This window comes from Lactuca sativa, chromosome 5 (assembly GCF_002870075.4).
Source record: "Lactuca sativa cultivar Salinas chromosome 5, Lsat_Salinas_v11, whole genome shotgun sequence".
NCBI lineage: Eukaryota > Viridiplantae > Streptophyta > Magnoliopsida > Asterales > Asteraceae > Lactuca > Lactuca sativa.
The window spans coordinates 107,821,251-107,844,076 of NC_056627.2; the positions used below are offsets into that span (position 1 = coordinate 107,821,251).

The window sequence follows — 22,826 nt, forward strand, 5'->3', positions numbered from 1 at the left end:
TTTTGGTTCATTTCTTTCAATTCCAACCAGAGAAAACTCGATTTCTCTCTCAAGGATCTTCATCCGTTCACCCCCAATTGTAAGTACTTCAACCCTAGAGTGTATTAAAGGGTACTACATGACTAGATACATGGAAATCATCCATAAAACCCAAGGAAAGGATGTTCACGGCCCAAGATCCTCTTGGACCGTGAACACTAAATTTGAGGCCAAAAGTGTGCCTTATGCCCATATAGACCTTGGAACCGAACATAGAACAACCCTTGACATGTCTAGGCCTTAAAAACACTAAGAAACAAGGGCTAGAAGAGAGTTCACGGCCAGGGATGTTCTTGGGCCGTGAACTCCTTTTCATGGTGCCAAAATTCCCCAAATGCCTTCCTTAAGCCAAGAGACTAGCCTAGCACTTTACCTTGATGTGTTTAGGACTCAAAAAAATCAAAATACCATCACCCATAGGTGATTACGGCTGCAAAAACAAGCCAAAATGGTCCAGGGGCCAAAAACTCAAGTTAAGGGTGTTTTGATGCCACAAACACTTCCTAAGGCTTAGACTTGAATTTAGGATGCTTCATTATGAACTTTAGGACCCTCATAAACATAAATGGCCATGAGTTTACGGTTGTAAACTCATTAGGGCCGTAAACACCTCAACAACTCCAAAGAAGGTGGTCTTCCTCATCCTAGGGTCGAGCTAAGGTCCCTAAATCATTCCCTAGCCTTCAAACTTGCATTCATACATGAGTAACCATGAGTTTACGGCCGTAAACTCCTTTGGGCCGTAAAACCATGGTAGTAAACTCATGTGATTGCTATTCTACCTTCCTTTGTTGAATCACATGTGATTCCAACACTTGGTCAAGGTCTTTCCTAGTCCCGGAAGGTGTTTCCTTTCATATAGTTGATTATAAACACTATATTCATGCCAATATGTGTCATTATATATCATTTAGGAATTATTGTGTCTCGGTACTTCATTCGTGGAACTTCTCATCCTTTCACGCATACCCGTTTGAATCACCCACATCAGGTGAGTTCATAACCCGTAATGAATCATTTAACTATTTTAACTGTTTTAAAGGGGGGGGGGGGGAATACAGGTTGAACACAATGATAATTGTGTAAATGTTTGTTGTTAAAAATCCTTCAAAATGTTACTTATGTTATTCATAAGTTGTCAACACATTTCAAAACTCGTTTAAAGTTATGTTACTCTATAGTTATACAAAACTCCGTTATTAAAGTAAAGGCATAACTTAGTAGAGAAATGAGTCATTTCAGTAACAGTCCAAGTAGAGCATTAGTAAACTATTATAGGTATAGTTTAGGAGAATATTATTCATTACTTCTAGTATAATGAAGCACACAAAGAATCAATACCACAATAGAACAAATAGTGAAGAGAATCAAACAATACCATAACATAACATAACAAACAAGTTAGGTTGCTATAGCATGAGAACACACAAACAGGATCTAATTATAATAATGAATCACTAACGCATTAGTGATAGTTATATTGGGTATACATGATCGTATAACTTTAATGTGAATTACACGGCTTGTAAGAAATTGCTGGGGTCGCGTTTGGTTCCCTCAATCTCTTTACATTGAGAGCGTTTAGTAGGGGTTCTAGCTTTCACATTATGACCGTAATAAAACAAATATGTTTTTAGGCTATTAGTACATCCGCAGGTCATTATAAACGACATCTGTGTACTTACTTCTCCCATTACTTTCATAAAGTGTCGGTACCACTTGAAAGTTGATCTATAATTAAAGGTTAGGATCATAATGCTAGCTTTATGATTCCTTGATGTATACGCTATAGGATACATATATGCTAGTAGATTCCGATAGCTAATAGGATGTGTGCTCTTCGCTGCAATTCCTGTTCCCGTTGGATGTGGGCTTGCACTGAGGTCACCCAATCTATTATCTACCCAAATCTATATATATCTATGCTTAGTATACATTAAGTCATCATAAGAGTACCAGGTATGGATCAGGTCATAGTACACAGAGTCAACGCACAATTATTCTAGTACAAAACCTACTTATCAAAGTCAGTATTTTTGGTATACAAAACTAGAGATTTCCCAGAAAAAGGGCTTAATCCATTTTATTAAGCCAATACAGTTTCAGAGACTTTAGGTGACTAACTCTATAATACCTTAGTTTATACACCATGTTTATATATAAAACTAATATCCAATAGATAGCTAAATATGTGTTTTCCGCCCGACGTCTTGTTCCCGTTGGATTGTGGGCTTAGGGCCGATTCACCCAATTAACTTTCTACCCGATATCAGATTATATATTGCAGTATAAACAAAGCTATTATAAAAGTAATCATCGTAGTCATTATTTTACTATAAGAAATATAGGTTTTCTTAAAAGAACTCTCCATTAGATATAAAGGAACCATTACAAATAACTCCATGAGTAACAAGTGAATACACCAAGGTTATATATGACAACAATCTAACAACCAATGGAATCTGTGCTATCCGCCTTACTTGCTGTTCCTCGTTGGGTTGTGAGTTTAGGGCAGATGCGCACAATCGATTATTTATTTACTCCAAGTCTATATAACTTGTACCCACTTAGTACGCATAGAAAGGCTTGTAGTGTCATTTTACTTAACTTCCATTCAAGTAGGAAATATAGGATTTTCTAGAGGAACAAGCGAACATTTCAAAACAGAACTTATAGCTTACATCACTTGTGCATATACATTTTCAACCACATTTTACAGCTTACTCACATCACTAAAATCTTATGAACTCACCAGCTTAATTGCTGATCAACTCTTTCAAATAACTTGTATTCTCAGGAGACTATTAGACAGGTGCTCGTGCTGGGACTTCAGAAGATGGAGCATTATGGCTTCAAGTCTTGTTTTGTTATTTGATTATGACTTCTATGTTTTGTGAACGCACACATTGTAAACACTTTCTTTCTAAATGAAATGGTTGTTCATTACTTGCTTACCATATACATATCTCGTGATACTTGACATGACGTCCTCTATCCCCAAACGTTTCCGCCGTTACGGTTTTGGGGTGTGACAATGCGGGAATATTCTAGGGGTTGACTTTGGCCATTGACCATTGACTTTTGACCAGTTTGACTTTTGATCAAACCTTGAGGGGTGTTAAGTTGTAGTTTGAGCTTTAACCCGTGTTTGGTTTAGGAGGTTTGTGTAGCTGATGCTGTGGGACTTTACGTAGTGGGTTTCAACTCATCGTTGAGGTGAGTCTTCTTAATATACTCTTGTATGTGCTAGTATGTACATGTTGACCAACTGGGTCTTGTTTATTGATTGCTATTATATGTATGTTGAGTTGCTGATAACTCTTGGACTGCTGATAGTTCCCGATGTTGTAGATAACCTGTGCAGTGTGCTGTTAATCCATAGGGCATGCTGCTAGCCTGTTGGGACTAGTGATAGTCCCCATGGATGCTGATAACCCATAGTTATTCATATTGTTGTGTTGTATGTGATATTCATAACTATTGTTAGTCACATGGTTGCTGATAACACCTAGCTGCTTATTATGTTGTGTTGTACGTGATATTTTGGGGAACTCACTAAGCTTTATTCTTATAGTTGTGGATTAACTATTTTGCAAGTACTTATTGGATTGCGAAGGCGGGACTGTACACACACATAAAAAATTTTATGATTCAATATTCCACATTATTTAAATCTCACTTCTAAATAATGGTTTATGAGTAAATGCTTTTCCCTGAATGTAATTTTATGTCACACTCCAAAACCAAGAACGGCGGAAACGTTCTGGGGCGGAGGACGTCATGTATAATATCAACAACAATGTAAAGTAGTAAACAAGCAACAACATCATCCATTGCATTAATAATATAATTATTATACAAATATGTTCTGTCAAATTTTGATAAACACTAAAGCATAAATCAAAATGAAAGATAAGTCTTGAACAAGCTCCATCTTCCTTTCTTCTTGCATCGGTACCTGTCTATGATGACCTGAGGATACAAGTAATTTTGAAAGCGAGTATCAGCTTTGAAGCTGGTGAGATCATAAGTATTTAGTGTCTTAATTTTTATGTAAGGATTTGTAAGTATATGTATTGTAAGTATTTGAAAGTGTATATGAACTGTAAGTGTTTGAAAAACCCTAGAATCCCTATGATTCCTTCTAGTACATGAAGGTGTCTTCTACCAAGACCTAACCGTTCTGAATGTGTGTCTCTTGTAAGAGTATGTATTTTCCAAAGTATAACTATCATTATCCAAAAATATAGTTTGTACATTAATGTTTAAGTGAGGTTATCACTAAAAATATGTAATGGGAAAATTAATGTAGTACTAAAATGTAGCTCTAAAAGGACTACTACCGTACTAACTACCTTAAACTGGATTTTAGGCTAAGGCATTATGTGATAAATTGCACCATACTATCGACTAGTAACAACGACATAATGAATGGTCGTAATAACGAAATGACGTTTGGCACCCGCAGATCTGCAGATCCCACTATGGCTAGCAGTAAGGTGTAGGATAGTCAATCCAGTATAGATCTATACACAAACTCATACTATAGACTGGTTTCATCGACATAAGAATGGTCGAAATTTATGTATGACGTTTGGCACCCGCAGAACTGTAGGTCCCGCTGTAGCTAGCAGCAAGGTGTAGGATAGTCAATCCATTATAAAACCTATACGCAAACTCACGCTCTCCCTTCAAGAGACTCTGGCTACAACTCGGGCCATGTCATTTAAGTCATGCTCCGATTTAAATCACACTAATTAACGTATTCTTGTATATGTAATGTAATGAACTGTTCTAGCTGTAATGTACGTGCTCTCTACCTAGCAAGTATAGTAATGTAAGTGTTCTAGTATAGTTGTATATGTTCTCGTCCTAGTATAGTTGTATATATAATGTACAGTAATGTTCTAGAAAGTATTGACTCATGAATGAACTGACTCATTGTATGATATCGCGTTCTAGTAATGGTTCTAGTATCTTCCTAAACTACCCACATGGTAGTTTACTAGTAAGCTATCTGGTATGTATGATCATGGATGTATACCCTTGCTACCCAAGGGCATGAGATGAGCTGGAAGGACCTTTTATGACTATATATGTACATATGATATATAACTAATATTTAAACGACCTTCGGACGAGTACCCGATATCCCACCAGACCACATCTCAAGCGCGAAAAGGAAATAGGGTGGATAGCCTTCCTAAGTCTTTTAAAGATTTCTTATATAACTATACATATAGAGGCATGCAATTTATAATAATATAAAAGCATAACTAAGATTTGTAAGACATTTGTAACATAAATATTATTTTAAGAAAAGATCGACTTGATGTCAATCTACAAAACAATTTGAAGGCATAAGTATGATAAAACAGTTTTGAGTATAAGGAAACATTTGTTTGAAACACAGTTGTAAATAAGTTTGAAAGGTAATGTACAGAGTCAGATGTACAGTGTAATAAGTAGTTTAAAACATATAAAATGTTTATAAAAATCATTTGAAGGAAACCGTTTGGTAAAACGGCTAATGAGTAGCCAAATCTTTTGAATGCTGTATATTAATCACATGTGATTGATATAATAACTAGCGTAATTCTATTTATTAATCGCATGTGATTGATATAATAACTAGCATGATTCTACTTGTATCCCCCCATAAAACATTTAAAAGTAGTTTAAAACATTAGTTAAGGGGTATGAACTCACCTGCAGTAAGTGACTGGAATTGAACGAACTGTTATCGTACGGATGGATCGGACAAGTGCTTGGTGTCAAGTGAAGACTTAGACACACACAATGATCCTAATTACATATGAAGACATATTTATATAAATAATTAGAGATTAAATCACTAATTATACAAGTATAAACATTTAAACGCGAGGAAAACACTTTTGGTCAAGTGCTAGGAGGCTAATGGGTTGCAACAAAGGAGTGCAATGCCCCTAATGTGAGTTTAAGGTCTAATGACCATAATCATTGGAGTTTACGGCCCAGGGGAGTAAGCTCCTGGCCGTAAACTCTCAACCAAGGCACTAAATGGAGCTTAGAATTACTACAACTCTAGTGGGAATTGTTTCAAGGCTTATACAAGTGTTTGGGGTACCATATTGACTCCTTTGGGGAGTTTACGGCCCAGAGACCACTTTCCCTTGGAGTTTACGGCCGTAAACTCCATTAGGAGGGTTCTTATGATGTTTTCAAGTCTTAAACATTTCTAGGAACTTAACTAGGCTTTGGTACTTGTCTTTAGAAGAGTTTATGGCACATTTGGCACCATTTTTATGGAGTTTACGGCCCTAGAACCTTTTGGGCCGTAAACTCCCTCACTCATGGGGTTCTAAATGTTTTGACTAGTCCATAACTTATTTAGGTACAAGCCCAAATTGTTTCTTGGCTCAAGGAAGGTGTTAGGGTGTCCTTTGACCCCTTTATAGGAGTTTACGGCCCAAGAACCACTCTTGGCCATAAACTCTTCAACACTTGTGTTTTCCTTATGTTTTCTAGGTACTAAACACTTTAGGGTATTAGTCTAAAATAGTGTCCAAGCCTTAGGTGCCTTAAAAGCACCATTTGAGCAACTTACATGGGAGTTTACGGCCTAAGCTATTCTTGGGCCGTGAACTCCTAACTTGGGTGTTTCTTGGTTGATTTCTTGTCTCAAATGTACATACATATTATCCTTAACTAGTTGCCTAACAAGGAAATGGGACTAGGTGGCCTTTAAGCTTGATTTTGGAGTTTACTCCTCAAGAACGTTCTTGGGCGGTAAACTCCCGGATCTCATGTATTTGACATACAATCTATGTTAATAAGCATAAAACAAGCATTAAAACACAACTAGGTAAGTGTACTCACGATTTGGGATAAAAACCCGAAGATCCGTGAGAGGGAATTTGGCTTTTCTCTAATTGGAATTCAACTAATGAACCATTTTGGTTCAGAATTCTATTTATAGTCCTGAGATTTTTGGCAGAAAATATTTCTATTCTCGGAATGAATTCTAATGTCCTAGAGTATTGGAATTACAGTGTTGCACATAACCTTAGTGCATCCACTCTCCTAATATCTCCTTAGATGTACAATCCTGAAAACTGCCAAACTTATACTCGAAATTTGAGTTTTCACTATAACTGCTCTACTTCTATTGGCTTGATATGGTTTGTTCAGAATGGAAATTTCGTGTTGTCACATCATCCCCCTGTTGAAGGGAATTTCGTCCCGAAATTAGAGTTTAGTCAAGGAAGTACGCATGAATGATCGAGTCGTGAGGAGGAAACTTCCTAATCGATTGGTTCTAGGGCACTTAAGTGAAATCGGGTTCTCGGTTGGCATTCCAACGAACCTTCACTAATTGGCGACGACGTTGCTTCGTCCGCTTGACCTCTCGGTCGAGGGTCACTACGGTTCTAATATGAAGGTGAGGATCTCGATGAGTGAACTTACAAGAGTCCTAACGGAAAGGTATGGTTTCACGATCGAGATGCGAAGAGTAGCATGTACGTTACTGAGTTCGCGGAGTAGATCTAGTTTGTGCGAGGCGCAGGACCGATTCTGATAAGAATCTCGGAGGTCCTAACTATATTGGATTTAGCTTTCCACGCTTTACGAAGCGTATTAAGCCATTCCCAAAGTGAGTTATCCTAAAGAACTTGGTCACTCACTTGGAATTTCAAAGGTTCCTTTTCTTGCGTAACTTCCCAGTCAAAGGCCACCCCTTGCTGGGTCAAAGTCGTACGGGTTCCTGTAGTTTGCGAGGAGTTCTGAATGAACTAAGACGATAGGTCGGTAAGACCTAGAATTTGGCGAAAGACTGTCGGCGTCTCTGGTGTCGATAAATGCTCAACGGTTTTGACAAATTGAAAGAGTGCTCTTAATTTCTCACATTACTAACAGTGTGTCATAGAAATTTGACTCTTCAATTTCAAAACTCGTTTCTAGAGAACTTCGCTAAAGTTCCTCTGTAGGAAGTGTTTCCATGGGTTTTCTTCTTACTACGAGGGTAGATAAGTAAGTCATTACATGGAGAAATGACGAATTGATCCAAGTAAGAAAGACGTAACCCTATTCATTTAGCTCATGAACACTATGGGCGTATTGGTCCTATCCGAAGGGTATCACTACGGACTCGAAGTGTCCGCATCGAGTTCAGGAGATAGTCTTCCAGACATCTTTCCCTAACACTCGAACTGGTGATATTCGGATCTCAGGTCCATTCCTGAAAGTAATTCTTTCCTTGCGTTTGATCAACCATTTCATCTATGCGAGGCAGAGGTAACGATTTCTATGAAATTCTTGACAGAGTCCTCGATATCCGAGGCACATACGTTGCAATCCGTCGATCTCTGGGAGAATATAACCGGGGTCCTCTAGGGTGAGAAACCTAGTCTTCTAATTCTATTTCTGTGTAGTTCGCTAAGTTGTTCGGACTGTTCTTGTATCTCCGTGGGTGTTGAAACTATAGGGTGATCTGTTTACCGGAGTCGTACTGGGTTCTAAGTTTGTTCACATGACGATGTGATTACTCGTAGGCTTAAGCATTTCTCCGTCCTGAAGTTCATATTAGAATTCATACATGGTTCACAATCACTATTTCGTGTATACGAGTCATATATAATTAAGATTGAAAAGGTAGTCGAATAACTGATTCTTCCTTAAGCTCACATCCCATCGGGGAAAAAGAAGTTAAAGTGGAATCATCAATTCTAAACCTGTAGAAGCTTGATTATATATCACTCTTATGTATACCATTCCTCAGTGATAGATCATTCGCATGAATCCTTGGATTAAACTTGACGTACTGCTCGAGTGGTACTTCGGGGATTTCTTCGGAAAGAAAATAACTAAGTGGTACTCCTGACATGAGTACTTCGGTGTTCTGATATGACGGCTTCGCTGGAAAAGTGATCTAGAAGAAAGAGATGTACGTAAAAAGCTGTTTTCGTGAGGATCAAATTTAATCGAGTCGTATGATAATGTCGGAATCATACTGAAATTTAAAGACATTAGATTTGAACATAAGACATTTACAGACAAAACACAACCGTGCAACCATGAACAGAGTTACAGTACTTTAGATTTACCACTGGACTATTGCTGCAAATAAGATATACTACAAAAGACAAGTATACGCAGCACGAGAATTCCTATACAGACAGGGTCTCGCAAAAGGTAAGACTCTAGTTGCACTAGTTCTAGATAGTTTATAAGTCTGTTACAACGAAACGCCTAAATTACATTAACGTGGGTTCCGGAGTAGGCTCTCCTGCAGCTGTGATCCTGAGAATCTTCCCATCAGCACCCGAGTTCTTTGATATTGGGCAATCTTTCTTGAAGTGCCCTATCTCACCACATTGGTGGCATGACTGGCTAGTACTAACTTTGGTGACGGGATTTCAGTGTTTAGCCAAAGATATGTGGATACGAGTGCTTTCCTCGTTACTCCACTTTGAAAATTGCTTCTTAAATCGTTCGGCGCTATAACTAATCTTGTGTGCAGGGTTAGTCCCGAGGAAAGGGACTTGATTGATGGGTCGCGTCGGTGCTCCACAGTTACGAGCATGGTGCCCTATGTTTAGGCAGTTGCAACACTGCATCTCATGGCAAGCCCCATGATGATGGAAACTACACCTATCACACTTCGGGAGTTTTCCCTCGTATGGCCTGCGCGGTACGGGAACGGCAGGGCTTTCCACTTGCTGCTATTGTATAGCCAGCTTTTGGGATCTCTTGTGTTCCTTCCGCGCTTGACGCTTTCATTTCTTGTTCTCTGCTTTTTGGCTTTGCGAGCCTATGACTGTTACTGTTTGGCGACTTCCTGGATGGATATCGCGATTGGAAACTTCATTCCCATCAGTAGTATTGACTGTGCTGATAGCGCTACGGTGCGCAAGGACTGCGGTTACGACAGCCACCACAGCAGCTGTAACTGCTGTTTGAAAGGTAGCAGCGTCCATAGGAAAAGCGAAGGTTTCCCTGTTCGACTAGTTGCTTCCAGATGACGACATGATTCTGTAACACGAAAGATAAGGGTTTTGTGAGCGGTTATGGTTGACCCTGATGTACTTAGATTGTTCTTGAAAAGAGTAAGAGTATGATCTCGAAAGTTTGACCTACATCCCTATGATGCAGTCCTAGTAATGAATGAAAGTATGTTCGCGAAGGTTTGACCTACATCCCTATGATGCAGTCCTAGTACGGAATGGAAGTATGTTCGTAGAATGGTCTCAAAACGTTTGTCGTTCGAGCTGAGGTATCGTGGGTTGGTGAATAACAAGATCCAACCATTGAAAGAGACTTGGAAATGTCCCCGGAGCTAAATTACTATAGTCCAAATGACTTGACTAAAGCATGTTTCAGATAGACTCCAAATGAAAGTATGATAAGAGTACTTGAATGAAGAATGACACAAAAGTTAGCCGGCTGTCAATATCTTTGATATTCACGATGTAAAGGTTCAGGAAAATGACCTTGTAAAGGTCTTACATCATATCCACAGAAGACAGTTCCTGACAGCATAAAGACCTAACTAAAGTACTTACGGTACAAGATAATTTCATAGAAAATGCCACATCAGGCATAGACAGAAAAAATACGATTCCTCTTTATAAGGAAATAAAGTAAAGCGTCTACTACTGGCGACGGTCATCCCTCTGGTGAACTCTTAGTTCAGCCAATTGACGTTCCATGTCAAGTAGGTGTCTTTCGCACACCATCTAGCGTACTCGGAGCCCTATGACTTCGGCTCGTGATTCAGCCAGTGCTTGCAGCAGGGTTTCATGGTTTCTCTCTGATCTCTCGTGAGCATATTCTAGATGAATGGTGTGGAGGGTATGCATTCTAGCATAGGCGACTACCTCTGTAATCTGATGTAGGGCTATCCTGCCTTGAATCTCATTTCAGGCCATTCTGCGGACCAAGATTGGCAAGACTCTATCTGCTGAGCCCCCATTGCTCAAGTCGTAAAAGCTTCGGTCGCCATCAAATGGCATAGACTGATCTTGTCCTTGGCTCCATGTTTCCAAGCATTCCACTCACTCAGGGTCGGGCCATGAAAAGCCGGACGAGGGTTAGGAATTGGAAAGGAAGCTGCTTGGGGTAGGTTCTCAACCTTTGTTTCAGAGTTAGCATTGTACGAAAGGTCTTCATCATGGTGATCATTCAAGGGGATAGGATGATCATTCTCTGGTTCTTCTCCAAACCAACCAGCTATGACTTCATTCGGAAGATACTGGTTGCCGAGGGGATGGAGTCCAACTATGTTTTCTATGCGAGAATTTAGGGTATGAGAATAATTATTAGACGAACTATCTAGATAATTATTTAGAAAACCTTCATTAGTTACATCGCTATTTGTGAAGTGCATACCAGCTATGTGTAATCTAAACAGGATAGACCTTCGAATAAGTAACCTTAGCTCCAAATTCACACAGAATAGGGGTAAGGCAAAATTTCCACAAATTCTAAGTCTATAACATCCTAATTACATGTGGCTTTAGTGTATCCACTTAGCAACTATCAACTTATTAATGAAGATCCCGTTTTAATTCTCAAGTATAAGTACTTATAGTAACAACAAATACTCCTATAGTATTTTAATTTTAATGTTATGTTCTATTGTTCTCATTGTGGTAGGGTTGGTAAGTTTTTAGCATTGTTGCAACCACACAATTAAACTTAGGCACATGCTAGTCAACCCTCGGATAATATAGGTGATCAGACTATATCTTCCCAGTTTTGACCATATGTCTCTAAGCCCACTTGTGTTGTCCAACAATCGTAATTCTTTTGTACTGTCCTAGTGACACTGATTTTAGTATGAATGCAGCACGTATACTTACTTAAATATTTTACTATTTAAAGTATAAACTTTTGGTCAGAGTATTTTTAACCCCTTATGTATTTATAGTTAGTATATCTTTTATGGGTTGATATACTTAATTCACTATAAACAATGCTCTGATACCAATCTGTCACACTCCAAAACCAAGAACGGCGGAAACGTTCTGGGGCGGAGGACGTCATGTATAATATCAACAACAATGTAAAGTAGTAAACAAGCAACAACATCATCCATTGCATTAATAATATAATTATTATACAAATATGTTCTGTCAAATTTTGATAAACACTAAAGCATAAATCAAAATGAAAGATAAGTCTTGAACAAGCTCCATCTTCCTTTCTTCTTGCATCGGTACCTGTCTATGATGACCTGAGGATACAAGTAATTTTGAAAGCGAGTATCAGCTTTGAAGCTGGTGAGATCATAAGTATTTAGTGTCTTAATTTTTATGTAAGGATTTGTAAGTATATGTATTGTAAGTATTTGAAAGTGTATATGAACTGTAAGTGTTTGAAAAACCCTAGAATCCCTATGATTCCTTCTAGTACATGAAGGTGTCTTCTACCAAGACCTAACCGTTCTGAATGTGTGTCTCTTGTAAGAGTATGTATTTTCCAAAGTATAACTATCATTATCCAAAAATATAGTTTGTATATTAATGTTTAAGTGAGGTTATCACTAAAAATATGTAATGGGAAAATTAATGTAGTACTAAAATGTAGCTCTAAAAGGACTACTACCGTACTAACTACCTTAAACTGGATTTTAGGCTAAGGCATTATGTGATAAATTGCACCATACTATCGACTAGTAACAACGACATAATGAATGGTCGTAATAACGAAATGACGTTTGGCACCCGCAGATCTGCAGATCCCACTATGGCTAGCAGTAAGGTGTAGGATAGTCAATCCAGTATAGATCTATACACAAACTCATACTATAGACTGGTTTCATCGACATAAGAATGGTCGAAATTTATGTATGACGTTTGGCACCCGCAGAACTGTAGGTCCCGCTGTAGCTAGCAGCAAGGTGTAGGATAGTCAATCCATTATAAAACCTATACGCAAACTCACGCTCTCCCTTCAAGAGACTCTGGCTACAACTCGGGCCATGTCATTTAAGTCATGCTCCGATTTAAATCACACTAATTAACGTATTCTTGTATATGTAATGTAATGAACTGTTCTAGCTGTAATGTACGTGCTCTCTACCTAGCAAGTATAGTAATGTAAGTGTTCTAGTATAGTTGTATATGTTCTCGTCCTAGTATAGTTGTATATGTAATGTACAGTAATGTTCTAGAAAGTATTGACTCATGAATGAACTGACTCATTGTATGATATCGCGTTCTAGTAATGGTTCTAGTATCTTCCTAAACTACCCGCATGGTAGTTTACTAGTAAGCTATCTGGTATGTATGATCATGGATGTATACCCTTGCTACCCAAGGGCATGAGATGAGCTGGAAGGACCTTTTATGACTATATATGTACATATGATATATAACTAATATTTAAACGACCTTCGGACGAGTACCCGATATCCCACCAGACCACATCTCAAGCGCGAAAAGGAAATAGGGTGGATAGCCTTCCTAAGTCTTTTAAAGATTTCTTATATAACTATACATATAGAGGCATGCAATTTATAATAATATAAAAGCATAACTAAGATTTGTAAGACATTTGTAACATAAATATTATTTTAAGAAAAGATCGACTTGATGTCAATCTACAAAACAATTTGAAGGCATAAGTATGATAAAACAGTTTTGAGTATAAGGAAACATTTGTTTGAAACACAGTTGTAAATAAGTTTGAAAGGTAATGTACAGAGTCAGATGTACAGTGTAATAAGTAGTTTAAAACATATAAAATGTTTATAAAAATCATTTGAAGGAAACCGTTTGGTAAAACGGCTAATGAGTAGCCAAATCTTTTGAATGCTGTATATTAATCACATGTGATTGATATAATAACTAGCGTAATTCTATTTATTAATCGCATGTGATTGATATAATAACTAGCATGATTCTACTTGTATCCCCCCATAAAACATTTAAAAGTAGTTTAAAACATTAGTTAAGGGGTATGAACTCACCTGCAGTAAGTGACTGGAATTGAACGAACTGTTATCGTACGGATGGATCGGACAAGTGCTTGGTGTCAAGTGAAGACTTAGACACACACAATGATCCTAATTACATATGAAGACATATTTATATAAATAATTAGAGATTAAATCACTAATTATACAAGTATAAACATTTAAACGCGAGGAAAACACTTTTGGTCAAGTGCTAGGAGGCTAATGGGTTGCAACAAAGGAGTGCAATGCCCCTAATGTGAGTTTAAGGTCTAATGACCATAATCATTGGAGTTTACGGCCCAGGGGAGTAAGCTCCTGGCCGTAAACTCTCAACCAAGGCACTAAATGGAGCTTAGAATTACTACAACTCTAGTGGGAATTGTTTCAAGGCTTATACAAGTGTTTGGGGTACCATATTGACTCCTTTGGGGAGTTTACGGCCCAGAGACCACTTTCCCTTGGAGTTTACGGCCGTAAACTCCATTAGGAGGGTTCTTATGATGTTTTCAAGTCTTAAACATTTCTAGGAACTTAACTAGGCTTTGGTACTTGTCTTTAGAAGAGTTTATGGCACATTTGGCACCATTTTTATGGAGTTTACGGCCCTAGAACCTTTTGGGCCGTAAACTCCCTCACTCATGGGGTTCTAAATGTTTTGACTAGTCCATAACTTATTTAGGTACAAGCCCAAATTGTTTCTTGGCTCAAGGAAGGTGTTAGGGTGTCCTTTGACCCCTTTATAGGAGTTTACGGCCCAAGAACCACTCTTGGCCATAAACTCTTCAACACTTGTGTTTTCCTTATGTTTTCTAGGTACTAAACACTTTAGGGTATTAGTCTAAAATAGTGTCCAAGCCTTAGGTGCCTTAAAAGCACCATTTGAGCAACTTACATGGGAGTTTACGGCCTAAGCTATTCTTGGGCCGTGAACTCCTAACTTGGGTGTTTCTTGGTTGATTTCTTGTCTCAAATGTACATACATATTATCCTTAACTAGTTGCCTAACAAGGAAATGGGACTAGGTGGCCTTTAAGCTTGATTTTGGAGTTTACTCCCCAAGAACGTTCTTGGGCGGTAAACTCCCGGATCTCATGTATTTGACATACAATCTATGTTAATAAGCATAAAACAAGCATTAAAACACAACTAGGGAAGTGTACTTACGATTTGGGATAAAAACCCAAAGATCCGTGAGAGGGAATTTGACTTTTCTCTAATTGGAATTCAACTAATGAACCATTTTGGTTCAGAATTCTATTTATAGTCCTGAGATTTTTGGCAGAAAATATTTCTATTCTCGGAATGAATTCTAATGTCCTAGAGTATTGGAATTACAGTGTTACACAAAAACCTAGTGCATCCACTCTCCTAATCTCCTTAGATGTACAATCCTGAAAACTGCCAAACTTATACTCGAAATTTGAGTTTTCACTATAACTGCTCTACTTCTATTGGCTTGATATGGTTTGTTCAGAATGAAAATTTCGGGTTGTCACATTTTATTAAAATGGATGTTATAAAAATGAAAAATTTAATCTGAAATTTTAGGATGCCACAAGTTAGTATAAGAGCCTTGTTTTGAGGGATTTGGATGAACACTTATGGGATTCCAAACTCAAACTATGGAACTGAGAGTTTTACTAAGCCTTTTTGGAAAATATTCATTTGAAGAGAAAAAACGAAGATGCGATGTGTACAGTCAGCCGGAGCTTAGAAAGTGATTTCCCAAAATATCCATACTTGATTTATATGCTATTTTTGAGTTGCTATTATATGTGTTATAGTGTGAAGTGCATGCTATAAGTTAGGCTAACTATCTACTCAGGGTCGTATGCTAGAGTACCTGCTTAAAGGAGATGCATTTTGTGTGATATATGAGCTGTTAGAGATGCATGATAGTGTGTAGGCTAAGGATCCTCAGGAATTGCATGTTAGAACTACCCGAGCCTTATAATGCCTATTCGCCTATTGGGATTTTTTTTGCTCGAATACTGCTTGCTTTGTGCTTTGTGAAACCTATATCAATGTTACCTGAATATTAGACTAATGCGTTAAGTTGCATGCCATAATTATTAAATAGTTTAAAATGTTTGATTTAGCCCTATTGTGTAGCTCTTATTTGAGTCCAACCATTGTAGTGCAGGTTCTTTCTGTCGAAGGACTGTTTAATCCTTGCTACATGTAATTTTATTCGTAATACAATTAGTGGAATACAACTTAAAATCAAAATTACAACCTGATGAGTTTCAATTGCCAACAGAGGAGGTTTACTCCAATCTTTTTTTTTTTTTTTTTTTTTTTGTAGTTAAATGACATCTTATGTTGCATTTACTTCGGTAGTGTTTGGTGTATGATGAAATCACTGGAAGGAATGGAATGATTCATTCCATTGGAATGAAAAATAAATTGTTTGTTTTCCCTTAATATTGTTATCTTTTGAACATGTAAATGTACAATTATGGCGTTATTTGTTGTGCACCTATTTGAAGCAATCACATTTAAATTTGTTGAAAATCCTAAAACATACGAAGCATGGGCCACATTGGTTAATAGTTTTGTTTCCATATTTGTTGGTTATCGTTAACCGTATTCATGAAGAGATGAAGGAGGAGCTTGAGGCCAAATTTTTAAAAATGAAAGAGGAACTTTGATTGAGGCGAAAGAGTAGAAATTGCTAAGACTTTGATAATTTAGACTTTCATGATTTGATTTTAGTAATTTGAAATTGAATATGAATCTTTAGTGTTTGTAGTTGACTATTAATGTTTTGCTCATTGAATATATAATAATTGAGATTTATGGATTTTGAATATAAAACTTCAATTATATATCTAATGTTTGTTACATAATAGCAACATATTTGACACATATGGACCCAACTAATTATATTATGAAGAACGATCAGCGAGAAAATTTATGACTGAAATACAAATTTAACATCGAAATTATGTTGACATCATCAAATTGTCGAAGGAATTACATCATAAATTACTTGTTTCCTAACCTTATTGAAAAACAAGTAGCTAACATAAAAATGTCTCTCGCTAATTTTGTCGTGAACAACTAGCTATGCAGATTTTTCCAACTGTTTATTTATGTGTTAATATGCTTCTATTACCCATTAGTGGCATATTTATGAAGGAAATGCCTGTCTCTATATCCCTCCTTCTAGTAAAATACATCAAAATACTTTATGGCATCAAATGCTCTAAAATATATTATGGTATCAAATGTACAAAAATACCATACAATATTGATTTAAATGCTTGAAAAATTCGAACGACTTTCAGGTTGATTTTCTTTCACGAATGAGTGACATGATCTCGAGATCCCACCACTTCCTAAACCCAAATCCTCTAAAAACACAGAGTATCTTTCAAAAGTTATGGATCATACGAAGCAATGTCCATAATAAATACATCAACTAAAAGGACAATGGTCAGAAACTCCATAAGAGCTCAGTCTACAATGAAATCTCATGGATTATATAATTCCAAATATCCATCTTCTTTTTTGAACATTTGCTTGTCTCTTGGTTACAAAAGCATCTAGTACAAGCCAGTAATAACCTCATCATATATATATATATATTTCCATAAAGAAAACTTGGTATCACAATCTAAAAACAAAAAACATACTTCATTAAAACATGTGGGATAATCGAATATATATAACCTGGTGAAGGTTGTGTGCAAAATCAAATAATGTGAACCTATATTTGGGATAAATAATCGATTATGACTTTGAAAGTTAAAGGGGTAAAATTGATCTTCGCATATATATTATATAACATGAGGAAAAAAATCGATTAAAGAACCCACCCTTTGTCGGGCTATGAGAGAAATTTATTTGGGCAAAAGGTTTTGGAAAATACCATTTTTATAAAAAAAAAAAAAAGATGATAAAAAGAAGCAAATAGAGCCACGGGCTCTACGGATTACATAGACAGATAAAGTTTGGGTAGAGTTATTGATTTACCATTCAGGACATGGATTGCCTTCTTTTTAATCTAAGCATAGAACTGATTCTTTTTTCTTTTTCTTTTCCCTCTCTATCTTTCACTTTTTCATCCCTATTTTCATTTGTATCGAATCTCCCTTGAAACAATGTAGATCTTTTGATCTTATGCCATCCTAAAATCCAACCCGACAAAGCATTCTGCTTATTTCTCATCTTTTCACAATCTTGTTGTAAATTTGTGTAGTCCGTTTGAAGTTCTTTAATTAAATCCATCATCTTTTCCTGTTCTAATTTGAGCATTTTAATTTCTTCTTTTGGAGATGCACAGTTATCTTCCTGCTGTGAAGAATCAACGTTTCCTGCTAACTGCTTCTTGTGCATTTCTTCCCTCAGCTTTAATTGCTCCGCAAGCAATACCTGATTTGGTTTTTCTTTTAGAGTTTACATACATACAGATAATTTAAACATTGCAATCGAATTCTACATTCTACAATGCATTTATAGTTACCTGCATAACTGTTCTTACAGGCAGTCGATCATTTCGTGCAGCATGTGTGCATGCATCGATTGAAAGCTTTTGACATTCCATCGCCCTGCATAATCTTCTTCTGTCATGTTCAGAGAGCGAAGGATGTGCCTGCATGTTTACAAAATAAATAACAGTTCATGAAGCAAGTTCCATTTTGAGAAAAAGGATAAAAGCGAACCAATAATTAACATATGGTGTATACCTTCAGATATATATCAATTGCTCGGTAGAGTCCATCGTCACAAAGTCGAGCATTATCTGGTAATGATTCAGCAATCACCTGAAACTTGGTGGCAGAAAGGTTTGGGTCTCCTGCTATTTCCGCAAGGTAATTATCCAACAGTTTACTAATACTTGCTTTGTGATGACTTTGTGTTTGCTGCTGCTGTCCATGCATCAAGTAATATTCCAAAATCCTTCGCACAGCATCGACGTTGTATAAAGTCTGCTCTGCGGTCAATCTGTACACAAATTTGATCAAAGAAAGTAATATATGATAAATTAACGAAGGAAAGAAAAGAAGGTTTGAAAGCTCACATTACTTGCTTTCCTTGTTCTCCTGCTGTCGTATATCCAGGTATCAGAAGATCGTACACACTAGCATTTTCCAGAACCATTCCGATTCTTTTCTCAAGCTCGGAAACAAAAGCCGGTGACACTGAATAAACCATAGCCATTTTCAACATCCACAACAAAAACTTGCAAGAAATTGCGTCTTTCTTATGTGGTAATATGCTCACCAGGCTCTCTATGATCCTTCGTTGCTCTGGATACTGTCCCAATTCCAATTCAGGACTCCGACCCGGCAGAATACTCCATTGCCGCTCATTTTTTCCGTTGGTATATCTTTTCGATGGTTCAATGTCTCCATGATCGGTTCCTATTAACCATTTTTCGGCATATATCGTGATGCATGAACCTAGGAGATCAGGTCTAAGTCCTTTCAGCGTCATTGATGTTATAATCTTCAAAAAAATATCAATACGGAGAGTGGCAACATCATTTAACCACCGGCTTTGTTCACTGGCAGTTTCTATTGTCGTAAAGTTTCCTTCAGCAGCCCAAGCGATTGAATCACAACATCTTCGTACAATCTGGAGATTTTCAGCCCATGGAGAGAGATTTTCACACGACTTTAGGACAGTAATTGAGTCCTTCCATGAAGAAAACACTACCAAAGTGAGGAAAGATTCGGTTTTAGAGATAAGGTTTCCGTCTTCTAATTCCTCAGTCATGTCTAGGAATTCCGCTGCACATCTTAATGGAGCTGCGTTTCTGGGGTTTAAAGATACTGGAAGACCGTAGCAAAATTTCATGACGATTTCAAACGTTTCTGCTCCACCTGGAAAGTTTTGTAACTTCAGCTCGTAATCCTTGTTTGATATTGAAGGTTGTAGATCAATCTGTCCTACATAAGCGCATCTTGAAAGCAGCGGATACTGAATATACATCACAGAGTGTGGTAACTATTATCTCGAGTTGAGAATTAAATGTGACTCGGTCTCAAAACGGTCCACAATATATTAATGTAGCATTTGGATCGAAGTTTAACGGTAACCATTTTACTGGTTTTCCTAATAAAATAAGGTCATCGATAATGCATTGAACTCTATTGTCACATCATCTTTTTTACAATCCATACAACTCTATCGTTTTTTTTTTCTATAATGCATTGAACTCTATAAAGTTCAATAAAATATTACAAAATGTAATTTATAGTAATATTTAAGAATTAAAAATTTTCATTTTTCTCATTGATGAATTCAATAGCCATTGAACTCCAAATCGATTGAATGTAATATCTTATAATGGTAGAGTTTCATCTATTAATGACATATAGACTTGCCACCTCATTGAACTTTCTCATTGAACTCACTATTATGAATACTTTAAGATATTGAAGTCGACTTTTCATTGAGCCTTGGGTTGAATCATTTAAAATTCCCTACATCAAGTTATGACTCTGGTTGTACATGAAAGCATCTAATTTTAAGTCATTAGAGTCTCTTTCCGTAATTTGATGTTTACTATAGGTTGATTTGGCTGGAGAGTGTGAAAGTCACCTTTCCAATGAACCTTGCGATGAATTTTTTGGATTTTCCTACATAAAGTTACGACCAACTATGTGACGATGTACATAACGGCATTTAGTTTTGAGCCTTTTGCGTTTCATTAGGTAAATGTCAATTAGTTAATTGATTAGATCGAAGCTATTAAAGACTAGTCTTCTTTGTTTTACTGTCAATTAGTTAATTGATTAGATCGAAGCTATTAAAGACTAGTAAGATTGCAGTAAAATTCTGGCATCTCTTCCTCCAACCAAAGTCAACTTGTGGCCTACAAATACTGTGCGTCTCCAACACTCAAAGATGATAAAACAACGAGTTTTAAGAATGTATTAATTTCACATCTACGGACAGTAAAAACATTGTGCAGGATAATTAAAGATTTTGTCCAATATATATATGGAAATGAGTTAGATCTTGCTCTATAATATACTTGCATGTGTTTATTTTTGCTTACCTTGTGAACGTAAAATGTGATGTCATCAACTTTTACGGTTAAATCTGATGGAAGTTGAGATACGGCAAACCTGCGCACGCGAGAAAAAAACTCATGTAAAAGAAAAAAAAAATTGAAAACAATATATTAATATGATGAGTTTGTTACCATGAATGGCCTTTTTTCTCGAAGCTTTCTGCTATAGAAGTTAGCGTTAAAGGAACCACCAAGTTATGGTGTTGCATTGGGGCAGCGTCATCGATCTCAGGGCAATGTGGATGAGCCATTAAAACAGAACTGTGCATGGGGATTGTATCTTCGTATGGTTGGGTTTTATAGGACTTGTATTGATCCAGGGTTTTGTAAGACTTGAAATTTTCATTCTTTTTTTCCTTTTTTTTATTTAATATCATGTGTACGCTATGTGGGACTTATAATTATTAATGTTGGAGAAGAAGTTTGTGGTGTTGAAGGAGTTGGTTGGACGGTCTTAATTATGAGAATGCAACAAGTGAATGCCACAAACAGAATGTCTGGGCATTAGGCCACCACAAGTCACATGCTAACAACGTGTATCCATAGCACACCACTATCACTTTGTGGCTTTCATACTCTTTTAATAAGCAAGAGCCAAGGCAGTGGTGCCGAGGGGTGCCAAAAGCCACCTCAACCATCACCTTCTCGAAGCCTTTGTCGAGGAGAGAAAACCAGCAAGAAATTGTCAAGGACATAGGAAAACCTTAGCATGCCCAACACCGGGATTAGTGTTTGCCGATGCCACATCATCTCCACCTCTGCCTTTGCCGAGAGGTGCAGGAGAACATACCCTCCGGCCTAAGAGATCATTTGTATCTTTTGAATTTTACAAAACATTCAGAATTTAATGGATTCGGATTTTGAATTATTTGGATAATAAATATTGGGATCAATCGTATGAAATCACATCTTTATAGAACCCTGTTTAGATGATAGAGGATTTGAAACATATTTATGTTAGAACACAAAATTTCAATTTTGTTTTATAAAACTTCCACTTATGCGTCGCAACAAATCATAATGAAATAAAAAGTTTCATTAAATAAAAGTTTCTTTATTAAGATCATCTCCACGTCATTAAACTTCTAAAAGTCCCTCTCCAAGTCCCTCTCCACTTATGTGTTGATGACCACGACGTGGCATGACATTTAAACGAAAAGCATGTCCGGCTGGACAACATGAATGGCTAGAAGGAGGCCACGGCGAGGTGGCTGTTGCAGCCTAAATCTAAGATTTTAGGGCTTCTCTCATATTTAAAGGCATTAACTCCTAATTTAGGGCATCATCTCCAATCTCCATTCTCCCTCGTCGAAACCCTAGCCCCCTTCCATGGTTATGAGCTTGGTAGCTTAGTTTTGAGTAAATGTCCTTGAACTTGGGAAGCTTGTAGAAGAATAAATTCCATCTTGGGGCAAGGAAGTAAAGAACAAGTGTAGATCCAGCATCTTCTTCAAGTTTCTAAGTAATTTGAGGTATAAAGCTTTCACCTTGACCTTGTTCTTTTGAGATCCATGTTTATGCTTCTTTTCGGTTGGTTTTGGTCCCATTCATGGATGCTCTTAGAGTTTGAGGAACTCCAAAGCTTATTATGACACTCATGTGGTCATGGACTCCTGTTAAGTGTGAAAAAGGTCCTAGTTTGGGTGTTCTTGAACCCATGCACAAGATTTAGCCTTAAAAGAACTCATTTTGACCTAAGGATTAAGATCTTTCACTAAGAAAGAGTGTTCTCACAAAGAGAACGAGTGCACTATGAAACATATTAAAAATTCCTTAGAAATATACCTCACGAATTCTATATAAATCATCGACAATCTT

General features: G+C 37.1%; 1 protein-coding gene across 4 annotated transcripts; it reads right to left on the reverse strand.

Moving 5' to 3' along the window:
- Positions 1–17,049: 17,049 nt before the first annotated feature.
- LOC111911755 (BTB/POZ domain-containing protein DOT3) lies at positions 17,050–21,377 on the reverse strand. Of its 4 annotated transcripts, none has more exons than XM_023907503.3 (7): positions 21,141–21,377; positions 20,994–21,063; positions 19,008–19,909; positions 18,673–18,931; positions 18,450–18,578; positions 17,960–18,358; positions 17,050–17,337 (listed from the first exon to the last, which is right to left on the reverse strand). In XM_023907503.3, the coding sequence occupies exons 1-6, from the start codon at positions 21,275–21,277 to the stop codon at positions 17,963–17,965; spliced, it is 1,893 nt and encodes a 630-aa protein (XP_023763271.1). In that variant the 5' UTR covers positions 21,278–21,377; the 3' UTR covers positions 17,050–17,337; positions 17,960–17,962. The 4 variants fall into 4 exon arrangements, with proteins under 4 accessions (XP_023763271.1, XP_023763270.1, XP_023763269.1 ...); XM_023907502.3 differs by having other exon boundaries at positions 17,050–17,529; XM_023907501.3 differs by having other exon boundaries at positions 17,050–17,600.
- Positions 21,378–22,826: the final 1,449 nt, after the last annotated feature.

Excerpts from the sequence above, each read along its gene's own strand:
- LOC111911755 (XM_023907503.3), bottom strand. The coding sequence starts at position 21,277 with ATGCACAGTTCTGTTTTAATGGCTCATCCACATTGCCCTGAGATCGAT. Across the intron at positions 19,910-20,993 it reads TCACATTTTACGTTCACAAG|TATCCGCTGCTTTCAAGATG; the intron begins GTAAGCAAAAAT and ends ATGTATATTCAG. Across the intron at positions 18,932-19,007 it reads GAACAAGGAAAGCAAGTAAT|ATTGACCGCAGAGCAGACTT; the intron begins GTGAGCTTTCAA and ends ATTTGTGTACAG.